This window comes from Populus euphratica, unplaced genomic scaffold (genome assembly GCF_000495115.2).
Source record: "Populus euphratica unplaced genomic scaffold, PopEup_1.0 scaffold1076.1, whole genome shotgun sequence".
NCBI lineage: Eukaryota > Viridiplantae > Streptophyta > Magnoliopsida > Malpighiales > Salicaceae > Populus > Populus euphratica.
The window spans coordinates 118,181-131,374 of record NW_011500463.1 but is presented as its reverse complement, the minus strand read 5'-3'; the positions used below and the strand labels follow the sequence as shown (position 1 = coordinate 131,374).

Here is a 13,194-nt window from a genome sequence, read left to right as displayed (position 1 = left end):
GGGAAGCTACCGCTGCAGTATTGTGGTGTGGTGGTTTATAACCCTAAGGTGGTCTATGAGCATTATATTATGACTGACTGCTAGACTTCCAAGCTTGATTCTGTTGTCTCAACTTAGGACACTAAGTCTTCCAATGACCTTTCTGCTTACAGAAACTGCACTTATCAAAGCCAACTCTTGTGTAAGGCTTCTTTTGATGATTAGAGAATGGCTTAGAAGGTACTGCTAATATAGAAGGATTTGAAGCAAAAATAACACCCTTTTCAGAATAAGACTGAAGACGTATTTCTTCAGCCAATAACTCACTAACAACAGAGTCAGCAGAAGGCAGTGGAGAACGATGCAGAATTGAACCTCTAAGTCCTTCAAAATCACTATGAAGTGCTGTTAAAAACTGTACCAATCATTGCTGCTCTCTACATTTAATATAAGCACCACATGCTTTTAATTCTGCCGATTCTGTAAAAGCCAATTGATCCCAAAGATCTGTCATGGCAAAATAGAACTCTTGAATACTCATATTCTTCTAGTGAAGAGCTCGTATGCCATTCTCTAACTGATAATGTTTTGTAAAATTTGATTGCGTGAATAATCGTTGCAGATGATCCCAAACCTCCTTTGTTGTCTCATACTTTGCCAACTGTGTACCTATTGAATGCTCAACAGAATTATTGATCCAAGTAATGATCTTTGCATTGTTTGCTTCTCATGTATCTATCGAAGCAGTATCTCCTTTTTCAGTATTCTTAGGTACCACATAAATTCCACTAACATATCCCCACATCTTCTTACCCTTAAGAAAATTTCTCCTTACATAGCTCCAATATAAATAGTTCTTCCCATCCAACCTCACACTCACAGACTGAACCGAATCATCTCTTTCAATAGCCATAATTAACAATTACAGAAAACTAGAATGCAAAAGCAGTGGAAAATCAAATACTAAATTGCAGAAACTAAACAGAGATTGCAAAAACTAAACAAATATCTTCTCAGAATTATACGATTACTCTAAAACACAAAACAAATTTGCAGAAACTGAATGCAAATACCAAATTGCAAAAGCTGAATGAAAGACGAAATACCAAGTTGGATCCGCGAAGTTGTGTTCGGGATTAAGCTTCGTTTCATAAAATCAATTCTAATACCATGTTAAAATAATTAAGAATCAAACACAAAATAAAGGCTGCAATTTTGAATAATATTAGTATTATGAGTGCTTAACTTTAACCTAAATACATATAAACTATATATAGGTTAGACTAAAAATACTATTCTACCCTTAATAAATAAGATTACATAAATATTATTTAACAATAATATCCAAAAGAATTCAAATTATTTTATCCCGATGAATTTGTAATTAAAATGAAAAGAAAGTAATAAAGCTAAAAAAATAGGAAGGTGTTAGGTTTAGGTGGGCTAGGACACTGGCCATATATATATTAAAAAAGTAAGGTGACATATTGTTTTTCTAGTTAAGCTTCTGTCGTCCTTTAGGGTTTAAAAATCAAGTCCTCCTCTTCATTTTTGAAAAACCATTTTGAACTATTTTTTCACCTTACAACACAAAATAGACCTTTATAAACCCCAACAAATTTATGTCTAACCTCATAATAATATTTAATTGATCCAAAAAAAATCAACCTAAAATTAAAAAAATTCTTGAGCGCAATATTTTTTTTTAGGTGATATTAGTGGCTAAAAACACTTAAATAAATCTCTTCTAATCAAATACAACTCATTATGATACAAGAGGGAAGCATAACAAAACAACATCTAGGATAAAAGACAAATAACTTAAAATAGGGTTAAAAACACACATAAAAAAAACCTTAAAACCTTATTTTATTGCTAAAATATTACTTTGACAAAGTTAAATAAATTTTAAAAAATTTATTTAACTTAGTCAAAGTAATTCTCAATAAATTTTTGAAAACACAAAATTCTCGAGTCTCAAATGTTCTTGGTGTTTTTTATTTTTTATGTGTTTGATTCATTTTTCTTGATAAAATTTTAAGTTTTTATGTTTTTTTATGTTGAATCTATTTTAGTTTTGGATCCTTGTTTCGGTTTGTTTTAGGGTCAACTTGATTAAGTCAACCCGATTGGTACTTAAATCCTATTTGGTTTGTTATTACTTTTGTTAAAGTTTCTTTAGTTTAAGCGTGTGTTTGGAAAATATTATTTGAGCTTGTTTTGGATAGTTTTTATTTCAAAGAAATTATTTTTTTTGTCAAATGTCACCTTACAAAAATACAAAAAATATGTAATGAATAATAACCATAATAATAATAATTTATTTTTGCTTGCATACACCAAGTTTCTCAAAAATACAAAAAATCATATCTTGTTTTAAAAAATAAAATGTATAGCATGTTTTAACATGCATTTTGAATTTAATAATTAGTTTATTAAATCCATAAGAACTTGACTAATATTTCAATAACTGATAAAATTTTAATTCATGAGAATTAATGAACAATATTCTAGTACGAATGATGGATCTACAATTAAGCTGATATCAAAATATTAAGAGTTAACCAGAAAATTTTTAAAATTATTCTTAATATTTATAAATTTTAATTAAGAGTATTTTTCACTACAATACATAAATAGATAAACCTTGTTAAAAAAGCTACATAAATCATTTTCATAAGAATTTATTTAAGTACATGAGCTCATAATGTATATGAAAAGTCAAATTTATTCACACAAATAAATCCTCACCCTGAGTCAAAGATTGACTACCGGTTAAAAACTTATCAAAACTTTTAAATCACATTCAGACTACACAAAAACAACTTATCTTAGGTAGGGTCTGCTACTAGTATCAATATATTTCATAACCACAATTAGTATCTTATCATTGAAATTTTTTATAAAACTAATATACATGAATGTTTTAACAGCCATAAACCAAATAACTAGATGGTAATTTTCTTGACCATTAACATAGCACCCCTACCTGCAGCACTTTATAAACAAACATAGCTTAAATTGAAGTTATTTTTTTATGTAAAATATCTATTATTCTAAATTATGTTACTCGATAAAGAATTTATTTAACATCCCATTAGAAGAATATATATTTAAGAATTAATATAAAATATTACTTTGACTAAGTTAAAAAAAATGATCTCAAACAAAACAATTATCAATAAAAAAAATAATGACTAAATTTGAAAGAATAAAAATAAAAAAGGGATGAGATTGAAAAATATTTATAATTTTATAAATTATTCAAAATAAAAAAATAATGATCTCAAACAAAACAATTATCAATAAAAAAATAATGACTAAATTTGAAAGAATAAAAATAAAAAAGGGATGAGATTGAAAAATATTTATAATTTTATAAATTATTCAAAATAAAAAAATAATGATCTCAAACAAAACAATTATCAATAAAAAAATAATGACTAAATTTGAAAGAATAAAAATAAAAAAGGGATGAAATTGAAAAATATTTATAATTTTATAAATTATTCAAACATAGCCTAAATTGAAGTTATTTTTTTTATGTAAAATATCTATTATTCTAAATTATGTTACTCGATAAAGAATTTATTTAACATCCCATTAGAAGAACATATATTTAAGAATTAATGTAAAATATTACTTTGACTAAGTTAAAAAAAAATGATAACTAAATTTGAAAGAATAAAAATAAAAAAGAAATGAAATTGAAAAATATTTATAATTTTATAAATTTTTCAAAATAAAAAAAATAATAACTAAAAGAATAAGGATCAAATGTGAAGGAACAAATAATTGAAGGGATCTAGAATTTTGAAGAGGAATTCAAGGAGAAGAGAGAACAAAAAAAATAATGTAGGCACATGTTATCTCATTATTAAGGGAGAGTTAGGCTTTCAAATGCTACTATAGAAAGTAGTATTTGATAAATAAATAATTTCGTATGCACCGCAAATTGCAAATTTGTTGGATATACTTTATAGTTTTATCTACTATTTTAAATGGAGCATTAAGTTTGCTTTGTATCTAGTGGGTATTTGTTTTTGGATGCTTCTATTTTTAAAGAAAATCATAAAAAATAATAGTGTGGTAATAATTAAAATGTCATTTATTGTTTAGAATAATTTGTGTTTGCAACAGGGAAGGAAAGTAGCTGTAATTGATTCTGTTTGCAATAGGGAAAGGAAAGTAGCTCTAATTGCTTCTTGCATTGAGAAATCACATCAAATGAACTGTAGGTAGGTTCATTGTTCATATGCTCAATGCCTCCACTATTTCGGGTATATCAGGTCTGGTTTAAAATTAAAAATATATTGAATCGGGTTCGACTCAGTAAAATAAATAAAATTATTTTTTATTTTTAATTATAATAATTCAAAAATTTATGTTTAATATTCAAATGACACTATATAAATTAAACGAAGATCACTTGATGATATACATTCACAAAATTTAATTACAATTCTAATTTTGTTCCTGATTATATTTTATCTAATGTTATTGCACTCTTAAAAAAAAAAAAATTGTAGTTCTCAGATATATTGCATACATGATAAAATTATAAATAGTTTAATGGAATAATAAAAAATATTTTATATAAAGTTATTTTATTTCATGATGATAGTAATAGTTAAATTAACAATATTTAAATTAAAATTCATTAATATCAATATATATATATATATATTTTATTTTATAGTTTAAATTTTTAACCAATATATATATTTTATTTTATAGTTTAAATTCTTAACCAAAATATATTAAATTATTTTTTGTTTAATTTCAATTTCAATCTAATTTTTACCAAACATATATAAGTATCAAATCAACTTCAACCAAAAATATTTTTATAAAATAATTTTTTTAAAATATAACTATAAAAAATTATCACAATGCCGAATAAACTAAAAAATATAAAAAAAAAAAGCAAGGGAGAAGAGATCAACAGAAACCACGTCACCAGAAAAGTAATCTTCGAATCATGTAAACATGCAATGCATGCAATTGAAGTTCTGATTAGTTAAAACAATCCTAGTTCTAACATCCTAGTTCTAACATAAAATCTAACGAGAACTAGATGTAATTTTGACAATAGACTGAGCATGAATTGGTGGCAAACTGGAATGGCAAAAGTTTTGCCATTCCTCCTGCTTCTGCTCTTCATTTCCTGTATATGCTTCATACATAGAAATCACAATTCTCCTTGCCGCCTCTCTTGCCTCTGGCAGCCTATCATTCAACAGATCTGCAGCAACTTGAACCAAAGAAACCAAACCAAACTCATTCATCCCTTCGAACTCCTGAAAAATTCATCCAACACAAAACCCAACTAGTCAGTAAAATTCAACAGACGGGCTAAAAAAACTGGCAATGTCAACTCAAACGATGCTACTTTATGGAGGATTTACCATCTTAGACACAAAGTTGGAGATGGATATAGCAGCTTTGGCCCTGATTCTAAGGTTGACATGGCTAACATATAGCTTAAGCTTATTAAGCAAAGGCAGAGGAGTCATGGATTTCACCAATGCATTCAAAGCCCTATCAGCTTCTTCACACACAAACTTTTTGTCTTGAGAAGCTTTAAGCAGCAGCTGCAATAGCTGTCCACCCACAACACAGGCCAAAATCAGCAACTTTTTTAACAAACCCACATGAAAAGGTAATGAAACCAAGCTGTAATCTATTACAAAAATGGGGAGAAACATAGAAGAGAAGAAGAAATAGGCCTCACCAAACTATCAAATGCATCGCTAGTAGAGTCAAGTAATTGGTCACCAAAGGCATAAAAAATATCAGATGAAGTCATAATAGAGGTCTTGATCAAAGCACTTCTCGGGTTCTTCATAGCTTTTAACACCACTGACATTACCTTTTCCCTAATGCACAAATCACACGCATGTTTAGGGTTACCAATTACCAACACATACCACATCAGCAGCCTAATGATATCATACTCAAGTTCCAAAATCACAAGCAAAAATCACTTACAAGAATGGTAACAGGAGGGAGGAATGATACAGTGCAAAACGCCTAGCATTATTCAGTGACTCGCAAACTTTAGTCCAATCCTTTGAATCTAACCTTTCAATCAAACCCTGGAAAAATTCAAATGATATAAAATCTGGGTTTGCTCTAAAAAATTGAAATTTAACCGAGAATTGAATCTTTTTATGAAAAATCGGAAAACAAAAAAAAAAACCCACCTGAGAAATGTTTTTTTTTCTTTAAATCCGGGTTTTGCTCTAAAAACTTGAAATTCAACCAAAAATTGAATCATTTTATGAAAAATCAGAAAACAAAAAAGACCCGCTCATAAGAAAGAGAAAAGGAGACTTACTTGGATCTTGGATTCAGGATCAGAAATGGGTTTGAGATCATCAGAAGAGATATAATCAATAGTGGAATCTGTGGATGGGGGCAAAGGAGCCTTGTTTTCATCATTTACACCAACCTCTGATTGCTTTTGAATTGGAACAGAAACTACTTTCACATGTTTTTTGGGTCTCTCTGGTTCTATTGGAAGCGAATTATCAATGGGTCTCAGTGCCATTTTTTCAAAAGAAAGGGCAAAATAAATGAGGAAGGAGAGATAATATGATTTTCATTAATTCATAGGGCCTAAGGGTTATTTATTTGTGAGATTGGGAATGCAATAACGGAGCATTTGTGGTGCGCAGCTCCTTTCTGTTCTTTTCAAAATTTTAAATTTTTTAGGCAAAGTTGAAAAGAGCCGTTGGGCTTCTTCTTCTTTTTTTGGTGTAACGGTCACATTTTCTTCAGTGGGATAGGATTCTCCATGATTGGTGATGTTTTTGCTAGGTCTTTCCGGTCGCTGGTTTGCATGACCAAGGAATCTTGCCGTTGCAGTACGGTTAACGATTTGAAAATTGGGGCAATTGATAAGAATAAATAATGGATTAATAATTTTCATGGGCAGGTGCTACTGTTGTTATAAACCAACCCCTACTGTTGTTATAATGTGTAGATTTAAGATCAGAGCAAATGTCTTTTTACATTTTAAAAGTATTTTAAAAAAATATTTTTTTATTTTAAATTAATTTTTTTATATTTTTAGATAATTTTGATTTGTTGATGTCATAAATAATTTTTTTAAAATAAAAAATATTATTTTCATCAATTTTGTAAAAAAAACACTTTAAAAAGCAACCGATATCATATTCTCAAACATCCCCTTAACTTGAGCTGAGTTATATCTTAAATTAAGAAAGAAGCTAACCTTGTCTGTTTAGTAGACTTATTATCTCGATCGGGCTGACTCAAGTTACAAATTGACTAGTTAACCCGAGTTGATTATATTTATTTCTTTTAATTATTATTTTTTTAGTTTCACTCTCCCACATCTCAATCTTTTTTTTTTTAATGAAAATTGGGTTTTATAATTTTTTTTATTTTTTTATATAGTTATTCTAGTCTCATAACCTAAATAACAGGTTTATCAAGATAGTCTAGAATTACTTGAGTTATTTTGTTTTTTGTACTTTTTTTAAGTTGATTTTTCTTGATTTTATTCTTTAACATTGAGTGTTTGAAAACTAGGCTTCATAATATTTTTTTTATTTTCTTTCTATGAGGTTATATCGATCTCATAATCTGGATAATAGGTTTGACATGTTAACTTGGATTGACTCAAAAAGTTTTTTTTGTTTTTATTTAAATTTAATTTTTTTAAAAAAAATTCATCACTAATAGATTAATTAGGGATTAATTTTCATAATTTATTTTGATTAGTTTTTTATAAACTTATCATAGTCTCATAACCCAAGTTATAGACTTGGTAAATTAATTTGAATTAATCCAATATATCATCGTCTCAATATTTAAAAAAGGAATGTCATCCAATACATTGTCCATTAATATTTAAAAAACATGTTATTTAATATGCATGATATTTTGAATTCATGATTAATTTTTTTATTAGAAAATACTTGAATATTTTCTTTTACATAAAAATAAAATTCATCCAACTCACACTAATAATATAGTTAAAACATGTTGTCTGATAGGATTGAAAAAAAATATCACGATAATTCCAGAAACATCCTTGTGAGTGGTCATATAGTGCCTAGGAAAGAGACTGAAGTAAATGCACTCCAGCAATCAACAATCGATTAATAAGAAAACTATGCATTTTGCTTGTACTCTTTGTTCTAGACACAATTTGATATTGCAGATGTTGAAAATTAAACTTAATTTTTTATTTTTTCAAAGAATAAAGTAATCAGTGCGCTGGTTTAGTCGGCATAATACATTTCCAGTTCAACTTATGATTTCCTGGCATTAGTTTAATTTCTTGATTGCTTAGGACTTTATGTTTATAAAAAGACTTGTAATTCAACATTATTAAGAAGTAGTATAAAAAGAAAGAGAATAGCTAAGAGAAATTAAAGAAAAAACACTTAATAAAAATATATATTCCTCTTAATCTTCTTTTTGTTCTTGAGTTTTTGATTTTAGATTATTGTTTTTTGATCTTATACCACACTTATTTTTCTTCCAACAAGTGGTATCAGAGCTTGTTTTGATTATTTAACATAGCCAATGCAAACTTCCCACTTCAATATCCTTATTTGATAAAAAAAAAAAAAAAAACAACTATGAAACTTGATGTATTAGAGTAAAAGCTTGGTTAGGTTTTTAAAATGTGTGGGAAATGGTTAAGAAAGGCTTTGAGGAGCCTATAGAAGAAGTAACATTGATTTCATCCCAAAGGAAGGCCATGCAAAAAGCATGAAGAAAAAATCAATAAGCACTCACAATCATCCAACAATGTTTAGATGATGTCACATTTGAGTTAGTGGCAAACAATATTAAAGATTATCTACAGCACAAAAGATAATCATTCACTGCAAATAAATAAGCTTACTTGAAATCTCACCTTCAGTTGAAACAAACTTCTAATCTTTGTATTTATGTTAAATGCAACTTGTACGTTACTTTTATAAAACAATTCACGATAATTAAAAAAACTATATTCGGCAACTTTCTATAAAACACAACCACTGCTAAGCAAGCATAAGAAGTTTTATAACAATCAAATCGAAAAGCTAATAATATGAGAAATGTATGTCTATAAAAGTTATGTTGTGACTTAAAAAATTATATATGTTTGAATCAGAGAATATTTCAAAATAATTTATAAGAGTATTGGTCGTATACAATTAAATAAGGAGATATGAGGAGAAGATAAAGATAATTATATGGTAGAGAAGATCTTATACTCGTTACAAAAGAACCATTATTTGGTGATCGTGATACAAGAGTCACAAAATATGGATGTTATTTCAATAGAATGTCTCATATGAAAATTACAAGTTCATGAGAAAAGAGTTAATAAAATTCAAGAAGATATAGGTGCATAAGAACTTTTTTCAAAGTAAGAAGGTTTTGAATATTTCCATGGGGGTAAAGGACATAGACAAAGTAGAGAAAGAGGTAGATTTGGAAGAGGTCATGATAGCTTTAATAGGTTAACCAATCGAGCGTATGAAGCAAACCGATTGACTTATTACACTAACAGTGACAATTCAAAATCCAGGTTTGACAAAACAAAGGTTAAATGCTATAATTATCAAAAGATATGTGATCATGCCTGGGATTGCTGGAATCCAACCAAAAAAGTTAAGGAGAATGCGAATCTTGTTATAGAAAAGGAGAAATAAACCACCCTATTACTAATCCATGATAAATGAATGCAAGCCAACAAGAACATGTGGTATCTGGATAATGATGTCAGCTATCATATATATGGAGATATAGATAAGTTTAGGGAGCTTGATGAATCAATTAAAAGTAATGTCACATTTGCAGATCATTCAAAAATATCTATATAAAAAAAAGGCATAATTATCATAAAATTAAAAAATAAAAGTCATTAATTTATTGGTGATGTCTATTATATCTCTACTATATATATATATATATATATATATATATTGAGTTTGAGATAATTATTGGAGAAAGGTTATAAGATTAAAATGAAATATTGTATCTTAACATGACTTGATATTCATGAAGCTATGATTACAAAGATAACCATGATAAAAAAACATAATGTTTTTGCTAAACATAGACACATATATGCCTAAATGGTTAAAGGCATGTATGAAAGATTAGACTTGACTTTAGGATATGAGACTTGGGTATTTAAATTTCAATAACTTAAAGAAAATGGCACAAAAAGATATGTTGAAGGGTTTATTATCCATTATACATCCAAATCAGTTGTGTGAAGGATGTTTAATAGACAAGCAGTTCTGCAAGAGCTTTCTAAAGGAGTCTACATCTAGAGTAAGTTGACCTTTTCAAGAGATACATGTAGATGTGTTTGGTCCTATCAAACAATGTTTGTTTGGTAAAAATTTATATTTTTTATTTTTTATTGATGATTATACTAGAAAAACTTATGTATATTTTTTAAAAGAAAAGTCTAATGTGTTTAGTTGTTTTAAGAAGTTTAAGACATTAGTTGAAAAAAAATGATTATTTTATAAAATCACTTAGGATGGATAGGACATTAATTTTTTTCCTAATGATTTTTGTAAAGATCATAGTATAAAAAGACTCTTAACAGTGACTAAATTCCTATAATAAAACAAGGTGATGAAAAGAAAGAATAAAAGTATCCTTAACATGGCAATAAGCATGCTCAAAACCAAGAAAGATGCCAAAAAAGTTTTTGACCGAAGTTATAAATTGTGCTATCTATTTTTCAAACATGTGTTTTGCCAAGAGGTATGAAATAGAAGAAAGCCAAATGTTACTAAGCATTGGCTATGTACATCTAAATGATCAAGTAAAGACCAAACTAGATGACAAGAGTAAAATGATGATCTTTATGGGCTATGATCAAATGTCCAAAGGATATAGCTCTACAACCCCAATAAAGGAAAGATAATGATTAGTAGAGATGTTGAGTTTAATGAAGGAGCATATGATTGGAAGGTAGGTAATGGTGAAAAATATTTTTTTTTATTAGTTCTTGATGAAAAGGAGAAGAGCTATGAAGATCATAAAAAACAAGCCACAACTCTATAATCACCAATGATGTCATCTTCACCTTTATCTTTAACTTTTAGTGGAAGTTTAAGTCATGGTAATCCATCAAGTCCACCGAAAAGGATGAAGAGTCTTAATGAGATATATAAGATAACTGTTCTTATTGATGATTATGTAATGCTATATTGTCACCTTGCTATATATAATCCTATAATGTTTGAAGAAGTAATAAATGATGAAAAATAAAGAATTGCTATGGATGAAAAGATTGCATTAATTGAGAAGAATAACATATGAAAATTGATTCCAAGACTAAGTGGAAAGAAGCCAATAGATGTCAAGTGGATCTACAAAGAAAACAAAAATGCAAAAAGATAGGTGGAGAGATATGAGGCAAGGTTAGTGGTAAAATATTAATATGAGATTGACTATGATAAGGTTTTTGCTCTCATTGCTAGATTGGAGACCCTTCGATTAATCATTATCATAACTACTGAACTTTGATGGAGAATCTATCAAACGGATGCCATGCAATTAAAATCTATTAAAATGTATGATGTTAATTGTAGACATCAAATGTTTGTGGATATGTAAGATAATATAATATTAAAATCTATTATAATGTATGATGTTAATTATATGCATCAGATGTTTAGCTTCGGCATCTGATACCTACTTCATTTAGGTATGATCTAATCTGTCACTATCTTTTAGAATTTTTTTATTGATTAAAATTTGGAAAACTTTAATTAGAGAATAACGCAATCAATATTATTACTTTTCTCATCATCTGCTGAAATATTATCCTATGTTGCTTCACATCCCTATAAAACCCTTCAATTTTTACTAAACCAAGTTCTTATATGTAACAACATACAAATGCTTTTAAGCCAAAGAGTGCATAAAATTAGTGCATAAAATGACTTGTCGAATAAGTATGGCATGTACTTGTAAACAACCATTTGGGATTTCATATTAACATCACATTTATTTTACACTTTCTATCTTTAATACTTAATGATATACTCTACTATGTAGTTTTACACTATATATATATATACACTCTTATATAAAATGAACAAAATGATTGGTGAAGAGTTTTTGATATTTTAGCTAAATCTTAATAGATAATCATAAATTAATTATAATATTCATTTTTATATTTCAAAACATGAGAAAAACATATTTTTATTTTTTTTTATAAAAAAGTATGCTTGGAAAACTTTTAGGATTTTCCTGTGTGCATGAAAATAAAATATTTTTTGTTTTTTGAAAGAAGAAATTAATTTAAATTTTTTTGTTAGGAAAGTTTCAAAGAAAACCATATAGTCCAGTATTATGTAAAATTAATTAGAAAACATGCAAGAAAATCATAAATATTTTGAAATGACCCTTAGAATGTTTTTGTAATTTTTTCTTTTTTTATATAATATTATTATTATATTATTAAATATAAATTGGGTTAGACTCGACCACCCATCTGGGTTGGGCTGACACAAGTCCAACCCGACCTAGTCGGAAGGGATCAACTGTAACCTAACATACCCTTCTTCCTTTTTTTAGGTGGGTTGGACTCGATCCAGCCTAAATGGGTCTAGCCTGAGCCCAACAACCATGTTATTAAATAATTGTGTATATAACGAATTCTTATTCTGCATGTTGCAACCTTGCACAACAAGGAAAGGGAAAGGAAGAAGTTTATATAGTGCAGGGATGGTGTGGCTGGCGTCATTGGGAGGCTAATGTGAGGCTACTAGAGGTGATAATGAAAGACTTGATGGCTAGAGTTGGTTGTGGGTTGAAAAAGAATTTTTCAACCAAGAGGAAAAAGGAGAAGTTGGTGTGGTGGTTCTTGTCATCGGCGAAGGGATAGTTTGATAGAGAAGGCTGAGTTGCTGTCGCTCACGGCATAAGACTTTTTGTTAAATAAAAAAACAAACTTTTGCAACTTTAATTATACTTTATATAATCGTAGGGTTAAGTCTTGTGTTAAACTTATACCATTATAGTTATAAAATCTAAACTAGCTTGGTGTGTCAATATAGAATGTGACTAATTGAAGTTTGGACAATCCATATTAAAAAAAAAATAGAATAAAAAAATACTTATCTTATTAGGTTAAAACTCAACCCTTAATTGATTGAATTTTTTTTCTTATTAGGTTAAAACTCAACCCTTAATTAATTGAATATTTTT

At 28.1% G+C, this 13,194-nt stretch overlaps 1 protein-coding gene across 2 annotated transcripts in view; it reads right to left on the bottom strand.

Annotated features, from left to right (window-relative positions):
- LOC105114846 (protein FAM179B-like) overlaps positions 1-6,669 on the bottom strand; it is a 15,170-nt gene extending 8,501 nt beyond the window's left edge. The window contains exons 1-5 of one of the 2 annotated variants that reach the window (XM_011011537.1): positions 6,320-6,669; positions 5,971-6,077; positions 5,714-5,858; positions 5,388-5,582; positions 4,923-5,279 (exon numbers count right to left, since the gene is read on the bottom strand). In XM_011011537.1, the coding sequence (XP_011009839.1) occupies positions 5,043-5,279; positions 5,388-5,582; positions 5,714-5,858; positions 5,971-6,077; positions 6,320-6,532 (897 nt within the window). In that variant the 5' untranslated portion in view covers positions 6,533-6,669 and the 3' untranslated portion in view covers positions 4,923-5,042. Of the gene's footprint in view, positions 1-4,922; positions 5,280-5,387; positions 5,583-5,713; positions 5,859-5,970; positions 6,078-6,319 lie in introns of those variants that run through there. The other variant, XM_011011538.1, reaches the window with a different exon arrangement.
- Positions 6,670-13,194: the final 6,525 nt, after the last annotated feature.